General features: G+C 40.6%; 1 protein-coding gene and 1 pseudogene across 12 annotated transcripts in view; both read right to left on the reverse strand.

The window, feature by feature from the left end:
* BCAS3 (BCAS3 microtubule associated cell migration factor) overlaps positions 1 to 24344 on the reverse strand; it is a 517634-nt gene that overhangs the window by 167904 nt on the left and 325386 nt on the right. For 2 of the 12 annotated variants that reach the window (XR_004960283.1, XM_036268046.1), the window contains exon 25: positions 338 to 441. The exons of 9 other annotated variants lie outside the window; for them this stretch is intronic. Coding sequence is in view for 2 of the 3 variants with exons in the window: in XM_036268046.1 (XP_036123939.1) it covers positions 380 to 441 (62 nt within the window). In the remaining variant the exon portion in view is untranslated. Of the gene's footprint in view, positions 1 to 337; positions 442 to 17445; positions 17511 to 24344 lie in introns of those variants that run through there. One more of the 12 variants, XM_036268047.1, reaches the window with a different exon arrangement.
* Positions 10778 to 11325, reverse strand: LOC118633874 (annotated as a pseudogene).

Below are 24344 nucleotides of genomic sequence, written 5' to 3' on the forward strand. Positions count from 1 at the left end.
AGCAGAAAAAACATATTTAAGAAAGAAAAGGTCTGCATTACAAACAGGAAGCAGGCTGACTTCGTGTGCATGAAGCACTCCGAAAAACAAAGATCAACTATAGGGAGAGATAACTACTTTTAATAAAACACACCTTACTACACAGTTATTTCCGAGAATGTGAATGAATCCACATAGAAGACATAGTAAAAATAAAGAATGATTTAATGACATAGAAAGAGCAGGAACACTACATTTTTCCAAACAGCTATTATGTAGAAAAATAAAATATTTCGCCGTCCGTCCCACACCACTACCCAAGTAAATGTTCAGACGGAACCAAATTGTGTATACACACCTGTGAATTGCACAGTTTCTTATAGCTCGTATTTTCTTATGATTAGGAGTTTCCAACTTGAAGATGAAATGAAAAATGAAGGCTTTTTATGACAAACTTATAATCTGTAGGCAAATAGAATCATATAAAATTATATCATGCACAATTCTCAAAGATAAAATTAAATTATGTTTAACTAACAAATAACCAGTTTCTCTCCATTTCTCACTCAAATTTTTATTTTTATAAAATGTTTTCTGCTCTTAAGTTGGTCACGAGTAAAAGATGCATGCTTTTAATTGATTCGTTTTACACGCACAGGGAGGGTAACAGCGAGATGTGAAAGGAGTTTTTTCTGTCTTGCACACATCTCTCATTTGTCTATCTTAATTCAATTAAGGGAAATAAGGACAGTTTGACCGATGAATGAACCATATTTTAACCAAGGACACTTCTATTTAAACTGGAGTGTATCAACCACTGTAATTGTCAGTTAGTTACTTCCGATCTCGAACTTTTGTTTTGAGAGGTCACAGCATGGTCATGGAAGAGAAGAACATATTAGAATATGGGTGAGTATTTAAACCACTAGCCCATTAGCCATTCAAGGAAAGAAACATTTTAATTATTACTGGCTTAAATGGAGATAACCCCTTTTGTTGAGCTCAAGGCCTATAAATTCAAATACAATAAAACTTTTTTTTAAAAGTTAAAAATAGTAGGCACAAGTTTTATTATGCTGGGCCTTGTAGGTGTTGGTAAGGTGTTCTGTTGTTTTAAAAAGCTTTATAGGGGTATTAACTTACCTTTAGTTAAACTTCCCCATGTTAAGTGTGGGTTTGATGAAGTTCTTTAGTTAATATCTACAGTATGTAATCCTCGCCATAAACAAGACAGAGAACATATCCATCACTCCAAAAAGTCAGCTCATGCCCCTTGAAGTCAATTCCTTTTCCCCAACTTCTGGCCTCTGGCAATCACTGATCTGCATTCTATCTCCACAATTTTGCCTTTTCTAGAATTTCATATAAATGGATCATGCATTATGTAGTGTTTCATGTCCGACTTCTTTCACTTAGCCTAATGCTTTTGCGATTCAACCATGCTGCTGCGTGTATCGATCACAGCCCCTTTCCTTGTGTTGCTAAGTAGGGAATCTAACAATTTTTTTTGAATCCCCTCACCAACTGATGGACATTTGGTTTGTTTCAAGGTTTTGGCTATTATGAATTAAACTGCAATGAACATTCAAGTACAAGTCTTTGTATAAACATATGTTTTCATTTCTCTTGGGTAAATACCTATGAGTGGAATGATGAGATCATATGGTAGATGTATGTTTAACTTTATAAGAAACTACCATACTATTTTACAAAGTGGCTATCGCATTTTGCATTTCCAGCAATAACATATAAGGGCTCCATAGTTTCTCCGTATAAGGGTTCCATAGTTTCTCCACATCCTCAACACTTGGTATTATTAGTCATTTAAATTTCAGCCATTCTTGTAGCATATGGTATCGTTTCTCTGACAACTAATGTCAGCATCTTTTCATATATTACTTGTCACTTTTTAAATTTTCTTTGGTTAAGTGTCTGTGCAAATGCCCATGTTTTACCTGGGTTTTTTTCCTCATTATTAAGTTATAAGAGTTCTTTCCATAGTTTGCATATGATTTTATTATCAAATAGCCACTTCATGTTATTTGCAGTACTTATGCCCTGTAAAGTCACTGTGAATACTGAAACTTCCTAGGGGAAAACAGAGTGAGGTTCCGTCAAGCCTCCACTCACAATATTTCTGTCAAAATGCCAATTACATTATGTGGTTCATTTGCTAATATCTCACGAGCACTGAAAACTAGTCTCAAAAGCATTGAAAACCTGCTCATCCGTCTTTTTCTAACACATGGCAGACATTGTTAAGATTCTTCCAGAACCTCCTGACCTGTAGAACCTGCCTGGACGGCAAATTTAGCATTTTTCATGCTGTTATCTTTTGAAAGGTGCAAGCCAGCCAGCACTTGCCAAGGCGGGTACAAGGTTCTCCTGACTCTGGGTAACGTGACTATCAAGTTCGGTGATTTCAGCCTCACAACAGTGCTGTCCACTACCATTTGTACCAGGTATCATCTCCTCAACCCACACATTCGGCAGCGTTTCCAGATAACTTTGTCAGATACTCTAGCCTTTTCCAGAGCAGCCTCATGTCCTGATGGGCGACTTCCCTCTTCCCTCCTCAGCATGCACCCCGTTGTCGGTTAATCCACACTGCACACCCCAGGCCCACGGCGTTCTACCCGTACCCGACCTCAGCCTTGGAATTCGCACGTGTTCTCCCAAGGACAGCACAGCCTTCCTGCACTTCAGCACTCTGCTCGGGGCCATTGTAAACAACGAAATCACCAAGAAAAAAAGCGCAAAAATTGCAAACCAACGCGACACTAAATAGATCACAAAAGGGACGTTTGTTTATGAAAGCTGAAACAAGAAGACAAAGTGAGTGCTGCCCCTTTCAAAGGCAGTTGGGAGAGGTTGTGTCAGGCAACTGAACCCTTCTGGAGCCCTGTCCCTGTCTGCACACGGACGCACAGCGAGCATTGATTCGGGTTACAAATAAAGTTTAGTGAGTCGGTGAATTCACAAATAGGGAGTATGGGAATAAGAGGGTCAACTGTGTACGTTCTGCAAAGATTTTCTTCCAGTCTGCGGCTTGCCTTTTCATTTTCATAATAGTGGTTTTCCAAGGGCAAACATTTAAGATTTTTTATTTAGTCCAATATATCAATAATTTTTATTGGTTCAAGGTTTTGAATTCTATCTAAAAATCTGTGCTTAATTTAAGAACAAAGAGTTATGCCCCTATTTTTTTTTTCCTTTTTAAAGCTTTACAGTTTTAGCCTGCTCTTGAGATTTATGATCCCATTTAGAATTAATTTTTGTGTAACTTTACCTGTGATTTCCCAGGGGCAAATTACTTTTTAATTATTATTAATCTCACCAAACTTCATGTAGGAAAATAACAAACATATGTTTATGGCATTCTTATGAATTTGTTATACAACATTTAGCTTGAAGCATATGAATTAACATATAGTATTTATCAATATAATTAAATCAAAATATACTTATTTTGAACTACAGAGATAAGGAGAATTCTTATTTGTAACAACATATTGAAAACACATCTGTCTAAAAACCACACTTAAGACCAGGTTTGGGACTTTGTGCTTATTCATGGCCTGGAGCCCCTGGCAACTGACATAGGAAGCAGCAAATTTTATTTTATTTTTTATTTTTATTTATTTTTTTATCCTCACCTGAGGACATTTTTCCATTTTTTGTTCAGATAGAGGGGGAGGGAGGGAGAGAGAAACATCGACGTGAAAGGGACACATCGAGTGGCTGCCACCCGCAAGACCCAACCAGGGCCAGGGACAAACTGCAACCGAGGTACGTGCCCTTAGTGGGAACCGAACCCGGGACTCTCTGGACCGCAGGCCGACGCTCTGACCGCTGAGCAAAACCGGCCAGGGCTAAGCAGCAAATTTTAGAAGAATGTTTTCTTGCCTGAATGCAACAAACCATACATTTTAAAAGGAAAGGGAATTTCTTCGTGGAAAACAATAATGTCAAAATTTTACTAATTACATTTACTACTTGAAAAGAAGGTTCTTCTTTTAAGGAAACACATCCTTCAACGAGTTACAACCAGGATGAACACCCAGGAAAGGCTGGTTCATTAAAACAAAAATAAAAATGAACCGACCAAAAAACCCACCCCTCTAAAATGAGGGTGGTGTTCCGCCCAGACACACACACGCAAGCCCAGATAACAGCTCAGACGAAAGGGGTCCACAGCCACAAACCTCAAATACACACGAAGTGCGGTGCTTACCACAGGGAGGGGTGGTGGGAGGAGGTAGTGAAGAGGGGTCAAATACATGGTGATGGGAGGAGACCTGACTGTGGGCGGAGAACACGATGCAGTAGACAGATGATGCAGCACAGAATTGTACACTTGAACCTACATAACTTTATTAACCAATAGCACCTCAGTGACTTTCACTTAAAAATATTTTTAGATAATAAAGTCTTATAAATAAGTATTAAAAAATAGTTAAAGGAATGAAGTACTGATACATCGATACATGCTACACCATGAGTGAACCTCAAAAACATGCTATCAAGCTTGAATCCAAAGACTACGCATTGTATGACTTCATTTACATAAAACATCTAGAAAACACAAATAATGCGCCAACACGGAAATCTGATCAATGACTGCCTCGGGCCGGGGGAGGAAGCAGGGTTTCACTCTTACAGGTTAGAAGGGATCAATCCTCTCCCTCTTAACAACCTTCTACTTCGTATCCTTTTATCTCCCTTTTCTTTCTCAACTACCTCACAACTTTTCTCAAATTTTATGTTTCATTCATCTCTCAAGGCATCTTCTCAACTCTGTGGGTGTGTGGTCTACACCACAATGGGTCCCCTCTCACTGAGCAAATACCATGGTGCAAGGAGCTCGTATCTCAGACCGGCAAGGATGTCCTCGGCCGATGCACACTGAACTCCCAGCTTGACGACCAGCTGGCAACTCGAAAAGAAACACCAATTTGCTGATTTTTTTCCCCAAAGAGAAAAGAAATTACTTAAGATCATCATAGAAAAATGATTAAAATATTTGAGCTTTTGGGTGTACTGGTCAACAAATGGTTGAGTAAAGGTTCAAAGATAACACCTCCCACAGCAATGAGGAGCTTCTGAGTCCTCTGAGTGGCTGTCAGAATGATCTCACGACAGCTCGAGGCTCTGGTTCTGCCTGCTTAGGGTCCCCACGTGACACACCCAGGGGGCCTGCAGCGTTCCCGGCTGCGCCATATGAGCATGGGCTCCGGCCAGGATCGAATCTACAGTTGTTCCTTATCACTCATGTAATTAATTAATTACATTTTTATATCAAATTCCCATTTTTTTGCCAGAGACTGTTCCAACTGCTGGAAATTCAATGACAAAAGAAAGCCCAGCCTCATGGAGCTTATATTCTATCCGAGGGCTCTAAATAGTGATCCTGTTTATCCATCATTTTCTTCTGTGCCTAAATAACAAAGTCTCCTACAGGCAAAGCCACCTGTGAGGTGAGACTTTGCTCCACGGCACAAGCACACAGCACAGGCACACGGAACGGATACACAGCACGGGCACACGGCATGGGCACACGATACAGGTACACAGCATGGGCACACGGCACGAGCACACAGCACGGGCACACGGCACGAGTACACAGCATGGGCACACAGCATGGGACACATGCTGACAGACGTAGCATGCGTCAGCCAGCACTCACCGCCAAGGCCATCACTGGCTGTGACAGTCCCCAGGCTATTTCCTCATACTTATAAGGCACACCTGTTCTTTAGGTACCCTGACAGTCAACTCTGGGATATGCCGGGGACAAGTGACAACTTCCAGTGTTTAGCTCACATCCCATGACAACACAGGGTCAAACTTTAAGTAACATAGCCATGGCTGGTTTGACTCAACGGTTAAAGCATCGGCCTGCAGTCCAGAGAGACCCAAGTTCGGTTTGGTTCCTGCTAAGGGCACGTACCTCGGTTGCAGTTTGTCCCCGGCCCTGGTTGGGTCATGTGGGTGGCAGCCACTCGATGTGTCCCTTTCACGTCGATGTTTCTCTCTCTCTCTTCCTCTCTCCCTCCCACTCTGTCTGAACAAAAAAATGGAAAAATGTCCTTGAGTGACGATTAAAAAAAAAACTTTAAGCCACATTAATTCAACCCAGTGGCTCCCAATTTAACAGTATATTGGCTCAGTATTTAGTTATTAATGCTTGTTGGCTAAATAGTTTAATCTCTTCTCTGTGGCCATAATCATTTCCTTAATTTGTCTTCCAAGATTGAAAAAAAAAAAAAAAAAAAGAAAGAAAGAACATATACCTTCTCAGACTACTTATTAGAAAAAGAAAAAAGAATGTCATATAGTTCTGGGGATTGATATAAAAATGCACAACAGCTTCTCTGAGCTTTTTGTTGTTGGTGTTCAGAGAGAGTGGGAGGGAGAGAGAGAAAGAGAGAGGGAGAGATATTGACGCAAAAGGGACATATCGAGTGGCTGCCTTCCGCAGGCACAACTGAACCAGGGCCAGGGACAAATGACAACCGAGGCACGTACCCCCAGCGGGAACCAAAACCGGGTCTCTCTGGACTGCAGGCGGACACTCTAACCATTGAGCAAAACTGGCCAGAGCTTCTCTGAACTTTTAATCATTTCTTCACAAGTCGCCTACACTAATGACTTAATGCTGTTTGGCAAAACAGGGAGCACAGAATCTGGTCACAGACACTAGGATATTTTCAATACTGAGAACTAACTTCATAGCAACTCTGTGCGAGTATGTCTCCAAAAAATCCCAGAGAGCTACAGCTTGCAAACATACTTGTAATGAAATTTCATAGCAATTACCCAGGGCTCTCCATGAGATGCAGCTGAACATCCTGCTCAGAGTACCCAAAGTGGGTTCCAGATGACGGGTGCCACCAGCCCTGGGACAAGTTGGGATGGGGGGAAAGGACAGCGACATTTTGGCGAAACATTTCTAGGAAGGACAGACATTCCCTCCTGCCCTCTGTAGCTCATAAGGTTATTCTCGTGTTAATGACCTCACCCAGCAGACAGCTCCTGTCTCTCTGCTTTTCTTTCTTGGAGAATGATTTCTCTAAAGCCAGTGTTGGGCAAAGTGCCACTAATACCGCCATAAAGCCCCCAGTGCTGGAAGGGGGAGGAAGGAGATAGAGGGTCAGGTGGTCATCGAGTTTACAGATTAAAGCTTACCCGAGCTACAAGATGAGCACGGCTCTTGGTGTTTATTAACTCTTCTAGGACTGAGCCCTCCTCCCCCACCCGCATGACACAGAACACAAAGGTCTTTTCATCCATGAACCTCAAAGGCAGGCCTGCTGTAACTTCATACTTCCAAGAACAGCATCTCCACCGGAGTCTTCTTTGATATCGACCACAATCAGGTAATAGTTCCCACTTTACTACGTAACCTTAAAATTATTCACACTTGCACACAATGAATATTTTCTATCCATGTACTGACATCTCTGAGGGCCAAGTATTGTAGGCAATATATTATAGATGGGGGGGGGGGGCCTTTGTCAGTGATAATCGGAGGCTAGAACAGAAAAAAAATAAAATAACAAAAACAAAGGCTATTTTAAGAACAACTAAAAGACCAAATTTGATTGTAATTTAATAGTTTATAGCAGGACCTTCTCTACTAATCTACCCCCATGGAGGGATTCTAAGGATTGATTTTTCCCCCCATAAAACATGCTAATGTTAGGCTGGTTGGCCCATTTTGCCAGTAATGCATCCCAGTCACTTAGTGCATTAAACCAAACCCAACAACTCCATTCTCCAGCTTGAATTCCCCAACACAAGCCCAGGGAAAACAGCACATTAATTCTTAGAATTTAACAGCTATAGGACTTCTGAAATGAGCTAATGGCCCGGAGTTGCAAACCTCCAGCATCTTCATGTAGGGTATATACACTTCACTCATTATTTCTACTTTTTGACATCTTGAAGGGCTATCCCCAGGTTGTTAAATTTGGGGGTACTAATCCTGAGGGATATTCATTTAATTTCAAGCCATAAAATTTCCCACCGCTATTTGATCAATTATATTCCTTCGCCCTCACATCTAACTTAAAAGTTATGCAAATTACCCAGATGAACAAAAACAATCTACGATGATAACACTGTTAAATGAATTAGATAACAATGACTACAGCTTCCCAATTATAGTTTGAGACAGATAAATTTATACCTTATTGATAGCGGGAGCAGAAAGCCCTAATCGCCAGCGCAGTCTGGTTTCTGTAGGGTAATGACCCATCTCTATATTCATAACAACAATCTCATTCATCATAATTCACATTAAAAAAAAAAAAGAACTCTAGTCAAGCTAATGGAGGAAACGTGTGAAAAGTGATTGGCTGGGTAAAACTCTGTACGCAGCTGGAGGGTCCTAATTGATTCTATTGTGCTGCAACTAAGCTTTCTGCTCAGCACAACAGATCTTTATCTAACTGCATTTCCATTGATTTTTACTGATAGTCTTCTTTCTTATGTCTAAGGCTTAAAGTACTAAACTAATAAAAGGATAAAAGACTTCGTAATACAGATTTCGAAATACGACGGAGTCCAAGAAGGACTTCCATGAAATACGATGGCAGACCCAGGGTGCATAGCCCACCAAACACTCCAGAGCCAGGAGCTGTCAATTTGGGAGGTACTTTTTTAAATGTTTAGGATTTGAGTCTGCATTTGAGAGTCCAGAAGCAAAACACAAACCTAAATATTCAAAGATACAAGGATCTCGTGTTACTTTATGATGTAGAAATGTAAAAGGTGATCCATTTAGTAGCTATTACATGTGTTCGTATGTAATATATCCATTCGACTGGGTTAGTACAGAATCAGAATGCTCTGGCTTTGGTGTTCTCACTACATACTGATGGGTTTGAAAACAAGGTAGGTACAATGGTTAGATAATGTTAAACTTCCAGGTGAAAAGCCTACTGAATTAATAGGAACACTAAACCAAAAATCTCAAAATAGCACTGCTGAACAGAATTTAGAATAAATGTATGCAGTGCCATCCTTGAGAATTCAACAGTTTAGTTGACATACAATAAACTGTGCATAAAGTATAAAATTTGATGCTTTGGAATATGTATACACCCATGAAACCATCACCACAATCAAAATAATGGAACATATCCATCACTGCGAAAGGGATCTTCAATGCCCCTTCATAACCCCTCTCTCCCCTCAGCCCGCCTCTGTATTAGGAAACCATTCATTGGCTTTCTATTATCATGGACTTATTAGCATTTTCGAGAATTTTATACACATAAACCATACAATATGTATTTGTTTGGTCTGGTTCCTTTCACTTAATTATTTTGAGATCTACCCATGTCACTGCATTTACCAAAAATTTATTTCTTTTGCCTTGGCCAGTTTGGCTCAGCGGTTAGACTATTGGCCTGCAGACTGGAGAGTTCCGGGTTCAGTTCCCGCTGGGGGCATGTGCCTCGGTTGCAATTTGTCCCTGGCCCGGGTTGGGGTCATGTGGGTGGCAGCCACTCGGTGTGTCTGTCTCAAATCGATGTCCCCCCCCATCTGAAGATAAGCAAAAATGTCCTTGAATGAGGATTCAAAAAAATTTCATTTCTTTTAATTGCTGAGTTGTATTACACTTTATAGATGAACATCAACTTGTTTATCCATTTACCCGTTGATGGACATTTGAGTTGTTTCCCATTCTTGCTACTACAAATATAACCACAGATAAATGTCGATGCATGAGTCTTTGGACAAACACATGCTCTCCTTCTTTTTGGCTAAATACTTAGGAGTGGAAAGGCTGGGTCATATGGCAGGTATATGTTTAATGTTTTAAGAAACTGGCAAATTGTTCATATGATTCCATATTTCCAACAGAGCTTCAGGTGCTATAAGTCCTTACCAAGACTTGGTAGGTCAGTATTTTAAATATTAGACAATCTAATAATTATGTGGAATCTCATATGGTTTTAACTTACAATTCCCTAATGATTAATGACGTTGAGCATCTTCGCATGTGTGTATTTGCCATCGGTATTTCTTCTTCAGTGAAACCTATTCAAACCACTTGCTCAATGTTTTTATTTGGCTGTTTGTTTTCTTATTGAGTTTTTATATATTTAGATACTCTGGATAAAAGTCCTTTATTAGATATATGGTTTGAAAATATTTTCGCCCAATGTGTGACTTCCATTAATATTTTCTTCCAGGGTGCAACATTCCATTAACAGTATCATTGTAAGAACAGATGTTCTTCACCTGGACGGTTTGGCTAAGCTGCTGGAGCATCAGCCATGGACAGAAGGGTTAAGGGTTCAATTCCAAGTCAAGGGCACATACCTGGGTTGCAGGTTTGATCCCTGGCCTCAGTCGGGATTGTGAGGGAGGCCACCAATCGATGTGTCTCTCTCACATCAATGTCTCTCTCCCTCTCCCCATCCTTTCCACTCTATCTAAAAATCATGGGTAAAATAGCCTCAGGTGAGGATTAACAACAACAAAACAAGGTGTTGTTAAAGTCCAAATAATCATTTTCTTTTATGAACCACATGTCGGGTGTTGAAACTAAGAAACTAAACTTTCACTGATTTTCTCTACTGCTTTGTTTTTCTTTATTTCCACTTTGAATCTTTTTCTACTTTGTTCAGGTGGGAGCCGAGGTCACTGATTTGAGACCTTTCTTCTTTTCTAATATTAGAGGCACGTGGTGCTATAACTAGCCCTCTAAGTACTGCTTTAGTGCACCCCACAATGTTTTTTTTTGTTTGTTTGTTTGTTTTTTTTACTGAGAACAACATTTTATTTACAACTGAAACTGTGGGGATTCAAAGTGAACATCCTTGCCCTTATAGACACCAGAAAAAGTTTCTGCTGGGCTTTATCCACATGAACCTTTATAAGCTAGCTGCCATCCAGTTTCCTGTGGAATCACTTGCCCACAATTTCACCTGGGAAAATCAAGTCCTCCAGGACCACATAGTGCAGAGCTATCTGAATGCTACACCTGGGATGCTTCTGTTTCTTCGTACTGTGTTTTTGAGTTGGCTTATAGAATTCTCCTCTGAGCAATAAATACAACATGCTTCCCACTGGACTTTTTCTCCAACTCGCGTACCAGCCAGACTTGCATTTTCTGGAAAGAATTCGGTTGAGAAGAGGAACAAAGATTATAATAGCTTTCCAAATGCCACCAACTTCAATTTCCTTGGCTGCTATGATATTCAATTCCTGAAGCTGGGCCTTGAGGTCTGACTTCAAATCCAGCATCAGCAGAGCCTGGGAGATGCTGCACGTGAACTCGTCCAGCTTCTCGCATTTGGACTTCACGACCTTGGCACTTGAACTGAACATGGCCTTCTACTTGGTGAGCATCAGCCGAGGAAGAGCTGCATCCACAAATTCTTATCTATTGTGTCTCAGTTTTAATTTTCAAAACAATTTTTAATTTTATTTCTTCTTACATCCATGATTTATTTAGAAGTGCTTCCAAATACATATTTGGGCATTTTCCCAAATATCTTGTGGTTATTGATTTCTAATTTAATAGCAGTTTGGTCAGAGAACATATTTTATATGATTTAAATCCCTTAAATTTACTGAGGATTGCTTTATGACCCAGAACATGGATTATCATAGTAAATATTTTGTGTGCACTCGAAATGAAGATGGTTCAGCAGGTGATGGGAGGTTTATACATATATATTTGTAAACAAGACATATATGTCAATTATACTAAGTTGATTATTAGTGCTATTTGAGTCTTAAATATCCTTGATGATTCTTTGTCTATTCTTCTATCAATTATTGAGAAAGGAATGTTGAATCTTCAGCAATATTGTGTATTTACCTAATTCTGTTTGCAGTTCATTTTTTGTTTCATTTGTTCTGAAGGTCTGCAATCGGGCATGGAAACATTTAGGTTTGATAGGTCCTTTTCATGAATTAACACCCTTAACATTATGCATGACCCCTGATTCTGTAATAATATTCCTTCCATTAAAGTCTACTTTGCCTAATAATGTAACCAATGGTGCTTTTTTTTGATTCGTGTTAACATGGTATATTGTCATTTCAATCCCTTTACTTTTACCTGATTTGTGTCTTTATTTTTAAGTGGTTTTCTTGTAGGCAGCATATAATTGAAACTTCCTTTTTATGCAATCTGACAGTTTCTGTTTTTTAATTGGGTGTTTAGGCCACTTACATGTAATATGATTGTGTATATGGTTGGGTTTTAGTCTAACATCTTGCTATGTTTTCTATTTGTCTATATGGTTTGTGTTCCCTTTTTTCTCTTTCTCCCCACTAGCTTCTTTTGAATTAATATTAGGATTCCATTTTATCTAATTTGTTGGCTTATTCGCTACATAAATGTTTGTTATATTAGTGGTTGCTTTAGTGTTAATATCATATATCTTGTAACTTATCAAAGTTTACCTTTAGGGAATATTATAAGACTTCATATATAGTATAAAAAACTTATGTTTTCTCTTTATCACTGGCTTTAAGCAATTTGATTATGATGTGCCTTGGGTCTTGCTTTTAAGCTTTGTGAGGCAGTAGAGTCCAGGAGAAATTTTGCCCCACTGTAGAGACAAAAAAACTTCGGGATGTTCTCTCCATTTGCCTGTAAATTATAAGACTTTCCACTTTGGTCGGAAAAGGAACTATTTCCAGCCTTGAGTTTCACTGAGTTCCAATGATTGTGCCCTCCAATATTTTGGGATGATTCTCTCCTGGACCTTGGGTAGTTTCACGTGCTGATGGGTACTCGGCTGAAGGCTTGTAGGATACCCTCCGCAGAGCTCCAGGGCTCTCGGTGCCTGTCTCCTCTATGGCACAGTGCCCTGTGAATGCTACACACCTTGGCCTCCCCAACCTTCCAGCTGCATCTGCTCCACTCGGAAAGACGGCTGTGCCCCACCTGGGCCCCCTCCCCACAATGTGTACTGGCAGTGAGCCAGGACCATGGGAGAACACACTTCATTTGTTTCCCATCTCTCAGGGATCACTGTCCTTAACTGCCTGATACCCAATAATGTAAAAACTATTGTATAATATAATTGCTCAGAGTATTTGTTTCAGGAGTAAGGGTAAGTCTTTTGCCTGTATTCACTGAAGGCCTGGGCCTATAAAAGTCTATGTAGGGAGTACCAATTAATGCTTAGAAAATGAATGTTAATTATTTCCCCTTCATTAAATCAACTTAGAGAAATCGAAAGGAACAAAATCTATTTTAAATGAAATTAGTAGAAAATTGTTCAATATCCACAAATATCCTTAAAAAAGCTACAATTTATCCTGTTATCACCGACACAACTGTCTGCGTCTCAAATGGCCTTTAACATCTGTATAATGAATTTATTAATTCTGAGTTTTAATTTATAAAAGTATATTAATTTTTATGGTTTTGTGTTTGTTTATGAAGTTTGGTATCACGGAGGAATGCGGTCTCATCACATAGTCAGGGTATCCGTGTACAAAACTCCAAACTACGTCCTTATACTTCTGTGCAAAGGGTTGGACACATACGATTGTATCTTCAGTCAAGATTTCATAAAAATTGTTAAGTTTAAAGTGATTTACCATTTTGCTTCAAGAGAAATACGTTCAGCCCTGGCCGGTTTGGCTCAGCGGTTAGAGCATCGGCCTGCGGTCCGGAGAGACCCGGGTTTGGTTCCCGCTAAGGGCATGTACCTCGGTTGCAGTTTGTCCCCGGCCCTGGTTGGGTCGTGTGGGTGGCAGCCACTCGATGTGTCCCTTTCACATCGATGTCTCTCTCTCTCTCTCTCCCTCCTACTCTATCTGAACAAAAAATGTCCTCAGGTGAGGATGAAAAAAAAAGAGAAATACGTTCAAAGTCATCTAAAAGTAGGCTTATTAGCAATGTGTGGGCAAAACAATCTAAACACAGGAATGAAATGGGTATTACAATTGTTGCGAAACGCATTTCTTCTTAATTGTATGGTCTTAAGAATTAAAATGGACTATATTCCAAGTTTTAATAGGGTGTGAGCTGATCGCACAATGGGAATCCCTGTATACAGCTCCCTAACACAGATGACGGTGTTTATATGATAAGGTTAAGAACAGGCCCTTTCTAATATGCCTGTGGGTGATGACATCTGTATCCACACACATCCTGAGGGGTGAGATTTTCCACTTTGGGGCACTAGGAAGCTAGGCAAAATGACCAGAAATCAGCTTACACTACTCAAGATCTTTCAACATCATATATTATTACATTAGGACATTAACTGAGGTAAATAAAAGTCATCCCAAAGTCATGCTATATTGTAATTAGAATATAAGGCATGAGCAGCTCTATTCGCAATGACTATCTGCCCTCGGAAGTTAATGAACTGAGGCTGACCGTGATCACTGACGCAGATCCACCAGCGCAGGGCAGTACCTGCTCCCTCTCCCACATTTGCCAACCTTTGCTACAACAGTAATAAATTTGCAGTCTTGATCTCTCAAGCATATCATACATTTTTTGATCCATCATTAAGCCTCAAACTTGTGGCCTAATTAAATTACTGAGAAAAGACACTTTGGAATTCCAGACATTGGCAGGAGAAAAATTAGAGATAAACATTTGAATAAGGTGAGAAAATTATGACCTAATCTCCTCGCAGTCATCAATGATTCCAAGTCACTGTTCAAAAGAAATTAATTTTTATTTGATTGCCTTTTATATTTTTAAACACAAAATGATGTCCAACCAATTTCTGCAGCGTGGTGATTAAATGCTGAACACAAAATGTAGGAGAAGGGAGACACAAAAGAGGCTCAAGGGACAGGACAGCCCCTCGTGACAGGTGTAAACAGATCTGCAATTAATGTCTAAGTGTCATCGAGATCTTCCAGAGCGCAGACGCTACACAGAAAAGCTAAACAACACTGATGGCCAGATTTCATTTCTCTCTAAAAAATCTGAGTGTCCCACGTCAGAAGGAGACTAGCAATGAAAAGATCTGAACCTAAGTCCGTGTACTGCTGCAGACATTTAAGCCTGTATATTAAGTTTGCTGAATTTTACCTTCTCTTAAGGTGGTAGGACTAGAGAAAGACTCTCTCTGTCAATGTTACTATTCAAAGACTGTGTTTCGCCCTTCCCTGAATACAAAGCATTTTCTATCCGCACGATTAATTTTGTAATTGATAATGTAAGGCCTCGTGGTGTTTCTTCATCTTTTAAGTACTTATGCATTCATGCCTCACCTTTCCCAACTAGAGCTCCTGGAACGGGGAAAGGAAGACGGTTTTCTCATCTCCCACATGGCTAAGAACACAGTAAGGATTCCATCAACCTATACCTGTTTCGCACGCAGACTACGAAAATGCCCTGAGGGCTGTAACCTAGCATTTTGGGGCCCTAACACAAACTGCCTTTTAGCCTAGAAGTCGTTGGGAAAGAAGACTGATGAAGCTATCAGTTGTATAAACTTCTTTATAGGACAAAAAATATGGCATGAAAGAATCCAAGCTTGTTAACAACCTGCCAGGAGGAGCTCCTGGGAAAGTTGAGTTTCGCAAGGATGAAGAGGAACGAGCAGGGCCATCTCCTAAACTAGCAGTGATGGAAGGAAACCTAGCAAGAGACTCGGTTTCCTTTGCTCATGGTGAAGCACAGGTAGCAACTGCCTGCTTCAGCTGTGATCGTTACCATCACAAAGAAAGAGGCCACGTCACGTGGTAGAAAGTATTTGGATTCACAGAACACGCAGGCATTAAGCTGACATTACTTAACATCCCTAAGCCTCAGTATACTCATGTATAGAATATAAAATATTACCGCCTGAGTTCTTTCAAGGATTGAGGAAATGTAAGTGAAGAGTTCTCTATAAATTAGAATTTCCTTTTTAATCACATAAATGTACCCCGAGGAGGGTGTGTCAATAATGGTGGACAATGAGGATAAGTTATTTTCTGGTGAGCATCTGAGTTCTTCGGTGAGTTTGTTCAAATTCCTATGGATCCCAGGGCTTCCTTTGGGGAAAAGTCTCTAATTTAAGCATTCTGGGCCCAAATAGGGCTTCGCTTGAAAAACATCAGATAACTGAAGAAACTTCAAGGAGAGGAAAGGGCATTGAAAGGATTAAGAATCCAATGGGTGGAAGTTTTCAGGGCATGCATTCTCCCGGCTCAGCATGCTAGTTCTTGGACAAACAGCTCCATAGAGAACCAACTTGGTAACTGAGTGAGCATGGTAAGGTTTCTGTGGTTCAGCATCCTCAAAACGGACTCCGAAAGTGGTCCAAACAGGATGGAACAGGTTGGGGTTAGAAGAACATTCTTATTAATGAAGAGGTGGCACCTCTATCATAGGTTGAGGCTATCATAGGAACTAGAAACTAAAGAAGCATGCTTCATGCAAAAACGGTACTGAACATCATTTGAAATTTCTTTGATGACTTAGAAGACAGTTCAATATTGTGCCACTGTTGCAGAATCACTATACACATGATTCCGTGGTACTTTTATTGCCTTCTATTAAGGGTTTTGTAAATCTCCCAATATTGATATCACCAACGATAAAAAAGAAAAAAATTGCATCCTTATCATTAATTTCAGTGCCTAACAATATGATTCCATCAGTTTCCTTTAGTTTTCTGTTGGTTTCTTTGACTCCCAAATACACGGACTATTATCACAATGAAATATTTTTCACCTATCTTCCAGAAAGGACTCTGGAATGAAAGCTTTAATCTACACTAAACTATCCTGGTCGAATGCTAGGATTAAAGAAACAATGCCATCTCCTGATAGATGAGCAGAGCAGATGCCCTAGATGTTCATGGAGAAGGAATGTCCTATTCAGTACTATTTATCATGTATGCTGCAGGGTTTCATACACATAATGGGAACAACATCTACTCTGGTAAATACATTCTAGGTGTTCACTAGTAACTGAACAAAATGATGGTGTCCAGCCAAAATGTGTTGAATGAATGTGAATACAGTGTTGCCTTGGTCTTTCACAAGGTAAAACTAACTGTCCAGGACTATATATAAAACTTGAACAAGATAAGTACGTATGCAATTTTTAAGACAAAAATCCCAACACCATGTTGGTTCTCTTGGATTCGCAGTGAGAAAAGGAAGGACGGTCGCGAGCGTAAGGAACGCCTGTTCTTTCTCACACTCCACCCGGGTGGGTGCTCGGCTCCGCCTTGGCTGGAGAGGTAGCTCCTCCCCACGCAGGGCACCAGGCCACGGAATCCTGAAATATGTCCCTGAACTGGTTTACTTATTATTTCTGTTTTCAACAACAAAAAGCTGAAAACTGCAAAAAGCTATCAGAGAAGTCTGCTAAAATAAATGCAGAGTCCAAAAAAACCAGTGAACCATACCCCCCAGGTTTATTACCGGGATCACCGCAGCCGTGCTGCCGGGCAAGACTGTCGCGTGGGAGAGGCAGTGAGAATTCTGTCGGGACACTGCCAAATAAAATACGGCGTGTGTGTCTGTCCTTTCCCCACATCATGAGAAAGCCCCCTTTCGATGGAGGCAAATGCATCTGAAACACCGATCTGTAGGGGATAAAAAACCCAGCGGTCAGGAGCACGGCTGCCACTCCACCGAGAACCCTCCCTCGTGCGATGACTCCCCAGCGGCCTGGCTCCCAGACCACTGGAATCTGCACGGGGCCTTCCCCCTTTCCAGGGATGGTACACCCTCCTCTAGGAATGGCTCCCCCTACACTGCAGTCTGTTTATTTAACCAGGATGTTTCCCAATAAGAGACCTTCCATTTCTACTTAAGGAAAAAAAAAATAGTGCAGGACCAGGACTATACACATATCATTCGGGGTAGGAACCCCATCCACATCCAGACCAAACTTTCTAGTCGATCCACCAAATTCTGCAATCAGCCTGCACATGTAAATCAGCTCTATATTTATCGGGCTATTAAACACCAATTTAGGATTTCTTAGTAGAAGGAATCCAATTTAGCCACAGCAGGAAACGTGTGCCTGTTACCCCGACGAGAGAGGAATATAATTGAATTGGGTCCATCACACCAGATCAGCGCTGCGCATCTTTGTCCAGCACTGGCGTTTGCAAAGGACAGGGAAGGCAGCACTGATACTTTTCCAGGACAAGCTCCTAGTTAAATATCAGCTGAGGAGAATGAGTTCAACCAACCAGACAGTGACTCAGGCACCATGAAAGTGGATTTGCGGAGGTGGGTGTGTGTTGTGGGGGGAGGGGGGACGTCTCCCCTCACCAGCAACCACCCTTGCCACCAGCTGACATCACCTTTCCAGATGGCTTGCTCAACCATTCCTCAGATGGTCTCAAATAAAGATATCACCTATTTTTTCTCTTAGAACTGTGTACCCCGATGTGCAAAATGAAAGAAAGAAAAAAAAAAGACACAGGTATAATCACACGATCAATCAAATGTGGCCTAAACCTATAGGCATATTTGATGCCACTGTCTCTGTCTTTTAAAGAATAAACTGAACACACCGTGTTCTGTGAGAATGGAGTAAGGACAACTGTTTCAAATGAAATGCAACAGGTAGACCCTGCAATGCGACCCAAATCCATCCCAGGCATATTCTAAATTCCAAGTGCACCAACTTCCTCTGCAACAATATTTGATAAGAAATGTTTAACACTTTTCTTTTCCTATACTTCCTGTAATTACACATGTATAACAAAATGTGGATTTACTTGACAGCCAAACCAAAATGTTCCATTTTGCTCTTAGATTGCAACCCTCGCTGCTGAAATACAGTATACTAAAAATGAAATAACTTTTCCATTTTAATGTGGTTATAAGCTTCCTGCTAGGCAGCGACCTAATTGAGACTTTTGATGTTAGCTTTTTTAAGACATGCTATCCTTCATCATCTGCAGAGTATTTTAACTATAGATCTCTTTGCAGTCTTCCCAAAGTTGACAGAGGGGAGGGGGAGAGGGTGGGAGGAGGAAGGCCACTTTATCAAAGTCTGTGGAAATACAAGGTATTAATTATGTTAAATGAAGAAATATGGGCATTTGGTTACTTTTGTGGGTCAGCAATGTTTTAATCTGTCGCTGCCAGCCAGCTGCCTCTCCCTGAACCCCTGAGCATTTATATCAGTTGCAGGAACACTTCAAAGCTGCAAAAAGTGAGGAAAGCAGCCACCAGTAGAGACTTTCCCCATCCCCCACCAAGGTCACAATTTTAACTGGAGCGACCACAGTCTTATCCACTATAATCAGTAACAAGACCGTGACCCCCTCCTTTTTTTTTTTTAATTAACATATATTTTGGAGTTATAGAATTTAGAGAAAATGGTAAACATTTAGCCCAAAGGAATGATTTTTTGAAAAGCCCTAGTGTAAGGAAAGTAAAACGTGCGTGATATCTAGAAAGGAAAAGCAGCGTATCCCTGCTCGGGTGAGAAGAGCAGACTTGGCTCACACTCCGGAGGCGGCCAAGCACGGTCAGCGGCAGCACAGGGGGAATGGGGCTGTCGGCCTCGATGCCTGAACGCGTTTCATTAAAACAACGCTGGGAAACTCGAGATAGGAACAGCCACGGCAGCCAATAGCAATTACATAAACGCACCATGTTGCCTGTATGACCAGGGTAGGGACTTCTACAAGGTCACGGAGTGACATTTTAAAAATCCACTCTTTAATCAAGTTTTTCTGACCCAGGAATCAGAGCACGTGTGAGGAAATCGGGCCACTCTCATGTGCAAGAATTGTGCAAAAACAAAATAAAGCAAACAAAAAACTACGACCCTGCTTTAGACCGTAAAAAGCAACTTTTACGGAACTGTACTTCCCCTTCGTTTATAATTTTCAATCGAGTAGAACAGAGAAAGTTTGGACAAATGTATTTGTAGATGATTCTGTTTTCAATATGTTTTTTCTTTGAATCAAAGATAACTAACACATCTTTCTTCTACTTCAACTGCAGAAAATTTCCAAAGGAATTACTGTAATTGTGCATACTAATTTAAAGAAACCAACCCTCTGCTTACAAAATACAGGCAAAAGAATTTATCTGTTCTAGATTGGGTTCTGAGAGTTCTTATGGTAGATATTTTTAAAAAGGGAATTAATCAGAATAAGGCACAAATAACCCGTGTTTGTTTTGAATCTTACATTACAGGTAGAAAGGGGGACATCCTTTAGGTCAAAACACAACAAACAAAACACAATAACTAAGCCCACAGGACTGAGAAGACAAAGCCCTCCCTCGCCTGCCTCTGCAGCAAAACAAATGAAACCTAGACCCTTCTCTCTGCTGTGGAATCATCCCAACCACACTCAACTGTGTGCGCTTCAGCCCAGCCCCCTCCCCCCAAGGACGCCGAACACGCAGGGCTTTCGTGTCAAGGTATCCATTCCCCAGCTGCCTGCGCTCGCGCTCATCTTAATTCAGCAAAGTCCACACATCAGGCGTCGCTTTAGCAGCTGGCTGTAAGTCAGGAATAAAAGGATCGAGACATCCACTCACCTGCAATCACCTCTCAGTTTTCTTCCTCATTTCACATACTATGTCTTGTGATAAAAATGCAGTGATAAGAAATTTTACTTTTGTTTGATAGTTCACTGCTGTTCGAGGTAACAACTACCACCACTAGGCATTTAAAACTAAACCCAAGGAAACGGCTCTAAACTGACACGGGGTACGCCTTCCCTGATATTAAACCACAGCAACATTCAATCTGGAAAATAAGCAGAGGTAAACAAATTGATTTTCTGTTCCTACGTGTCACTCTTACTGAGTAATCCAAGGCACAAAAAGTCCTAGCTGAGACGGTGAAGACTGTAACTCTATTCTCAGACTTTACAGGGGGAAATTTATGAAACATGTGGATGCCTAAGTTTGTGCTTTAAATGAGAAAAAATTATGGTGACGGATATTTTGATCTGTTGATGTTAAATTGTGTCAAGAAACGATGCAAGCTGATATGTAAATAATCCCTTATATCTGCAACACAAAAATAGATTTCTGACAATAAAATGTAAGTGTTGTATTAGATTGCTGTGCTTTTAGCATGTTTGCTATTTGCTAGCGTTTGTATTTGTTAGTATTTTTTAAGCGTATGAGACCTTTATTGTACACAGATGTAGCCAGACTGGTCTGGCTTTTCCACTGATGTCTAAAGAGAATTCCTTCACTGCCTTCCTTACGGCCCTGCACTGTCCCTCTCTCCCTTTAAGCAAACAGCAGCTATTTGTGCAACTTGAATCTCATCGTTAAGGCATGAACATTGAAATTATTCAAGTCTGGATGAAGATAGTCTGATATCTGATGAAATATTAATGCAATCTCTCTCATCTTAGTTAAGGTTTCACTACCAAAATTACCAACACTTAGAATAGCTGCATGAATTCAGTAAAATACGTTTGAAAAAGGTCCCAACCTTGAGGTCTCAGATGGATTTTTTAAAATGACTCAGAGATTTTGCTTAACTACATGAACTCAGCCGATGTTGGATTAAAACAAACACCAACCCCGGAAACACACACATGTATTCTAGCACTCTTTCTAAAAAAAAAAAAAAAAAAAAGACCAAAAAACTTGACATAAAGGTACAGGTATGTCAGGGTTACAAGAGATTTGATGGGTCATGTAAAGAATAAGAAATCATCTTCCAGATGTTTGAGGGACGAGAGAATAAATCTTTCTGTGAATGTAGAAAAAAAGATCTGAGTATAAACAAAATACCTCTGATTAAATAAAAGTTTAAGTGATTGAAACTGACTAGCATTTTACAATATTAATGCTAATGGTTCATCACAGTCTTGTTTGCATGTTTAACAGCTCCCATTAAAAAAGAAAAAGAAAAAAAAAAGACTTGTATGCAGGAAGGAGCAGCAAAGGGAAAACTAAAGTCATACATGGTAAGGATGGAGACAGAAGATATATCAAATCAGCCCGAAATATACAATAGCAGTTCCCAGTGTTGAATCAGGAAATAAGGTAGTTGGAGAAAAGTTGCAATCTAAAGAGAAAACGCTTTTAGGAAATGGCAAAATTAAAACAGAAGTAGATATGTAAAATAGATGAATGAAGACAAGGTCTTCCTGCACCCAGGGAGTTGTTTAGGAGAAACAGTGTCCGTTTGTGGCCAGCGATAATACTTTCCATTCAATAGAGTTTGCAGCTTGCTGATTCATATGATTGCAGGCTGGCGCCCTGCTGGCGAGCCTCTCCACTGAAATTAAATCCACTCTCTTCAGTTATAAATTATAATGCTCTATAAACAACACTCCCATTGGGAATGGAGAGAGAGAGAGAGAGAGAGGAAGAGAGAGAGAGAAAGGAAGAGAAGGAGAGGGAAGAGTAGGGGGAAGAAGGGAGGGTGGGAGGGAGGAAAAGCGCCGGCGAGGGAGAGCGTTTCTGCATGGTCCACTCACTGTGCAATGCTCTGCTCTTCTGTAACAAGCAGGGAGAGTGAGTTTGCACAGATAGCACGCCTACACTGTTTGATGTGGAGCCCAGAAAGCAAAGTGGGATAGTAACGTGAGTCTAGGATAAAAAGCACTCAGGAATCAATGAGTATGCAAGAAGAAGAAAAGATAAAATAGATTTTATATATGGATTTTTTTTTTTCCAAATACATGATTGAAGGTATCTTTGGAGTCCCAAGGGAAAAGCAAAATAAAATTCCAGATTCAGGTTAGATAAATTAGATCTACACATTGTACATCTTTTGATACCCAAATCAATCAGAAACCGTCCCTCCAAATGTATGGCAAAGCAACGCAAACATAGAAAGGTAAAAATTCAAATGATCAGGCCAAAATAGCCATGGACAAGGTGTCCAGAACAAAAAGAAAGTTCAAGGATTGGATCATCCACAGGACTCAGAGATTAGCCACACATTTTGCTTTTTATGAATATCTATTTCAGAATTCAATGTTAAATTCGTAGGAAAGTGATAACTTCAATTATTCGATGTTGAGGGTTTTTGTGTGTGTGTGTGTGCATGTGTGTGTTTTAAAGGTGGTTTGAAAAGGGAGGAGAAAAAGCAAATATTCAGTTTTGGCAATTAGCTAAATAACTCAGGAAGAGTCCATCATAGAGTTGGTGTGTATGCACCAGCTTCTGGGCCTTCACGTTTATCTGTATTTTAGGTTTCTTTTGTTTGTCGGAGGGGTTTCTGCCCAGAAGCAGGGTAGAAACAATTATTGTGAGATGCCAATGAATATTCCAAAGACTCATATCCACGGGTTACTTATCAACTACAGAAGGACACAGTTCCCTATGAAAAAACACCTCTGAAATTTCGTACCAAAGGATGAGCCTGGACGTGGGATGGGCGGGCGGGCCGAATGGGGGGAGGAGGCGGGAGAGCCGCCAGCCCAGCAACCCGGGTCGGAATGTGACTTAGGAGAGGCAAACCCAGAACAGCCGAGATGCATTTCAGGTGGGAACACCCAGGAACACAGAATCCTCTGCACACATTTCCCTCCTCTATCTCAGGTTGAAGATTATTCTAATTTACCTCCCCAAGTAACAACGTAAGAGAAAACTCCAGACTTCTACTGAAGTCACAGAATGAAGAGGACACCGAAAGGTGACCGGGATTCTGGTTTCAGACCTAAAGTCATTTTACCAGGCTAAATGCCAAAGCCCGGGGGGGAAAAAAAATCCTTAAAATGAAAACACTGACCCCAACCTTAACCAGAGGTTTAGGTACAGAAACAACTCAGCTTTGACTCTCCCCCACCCCCCCTTTTTTTAATGTGTCTGGCTGACTGTCTCTGTCTCTCTGCTTTGGGTTGTGGTGCATACCAAGTAAATTAGGTGAATCTCAGCAAATGCTTTTCTTCCTTTGAATGCCTGGTGAGCTTGTTGGGAAAAGTCATTTGAGTCACTTAAAACAATCCCATGAAAAGTAAAACTCAATTCCGAAATAAGAGTATAACTTAGAGCTTAAAAATAAATTAAATAAAGGAAACATTAAAAGATAAATGGAGCAGGATGCTCTGCGGCTGAGGTAATCTGAGTGGAAAGGGAAGGAGGGTTACGTTAATAAATGATTAAAAGGCCTTAACAAGGGCCTATCAGGTTGACCAGGAAAAGCATTCTTCTCCCGGCTCCTCCTCGAGACCACCTTTTTCACATTTGTTCTCGATGCCGATCAATGTGGTTTTCATTTGCTGATTTCCATAATGCCACATGCGATCTGCCAGCCGGCATCGGGGAGCTGGAAAGAGTCGGAGCCATTTGAACACTCGCCCGCAGGACTGTCGCCAGCCCACCAAATGCCCGTTATCTGAAAGCCAATATTTGTCTTTTGCTTATTGACAAATCCCAGAGGTGTTTGCCTCGAGACAGATGTAAAAACTCAGACTTGGGTGGCAAATTTAAATTAAGATTCAAGTTGAATGTTACACTTTTTC

This window comes from Molossus molossus, unplaced genomic scaffold (genome assembly GCF_014108415.1).
Source record: "Molossus molossus isolate mMolMol1 unplaced genomic scaffold, mMolMol1.p scaffold_m16_p_19, whole genome shotgun sequence".
Lineage (NCBI taxonomy): Eukaryota > Metazoa > Chordata > Mammalia > Chiroptera > Molossidae > Molossus > Molossus molossus.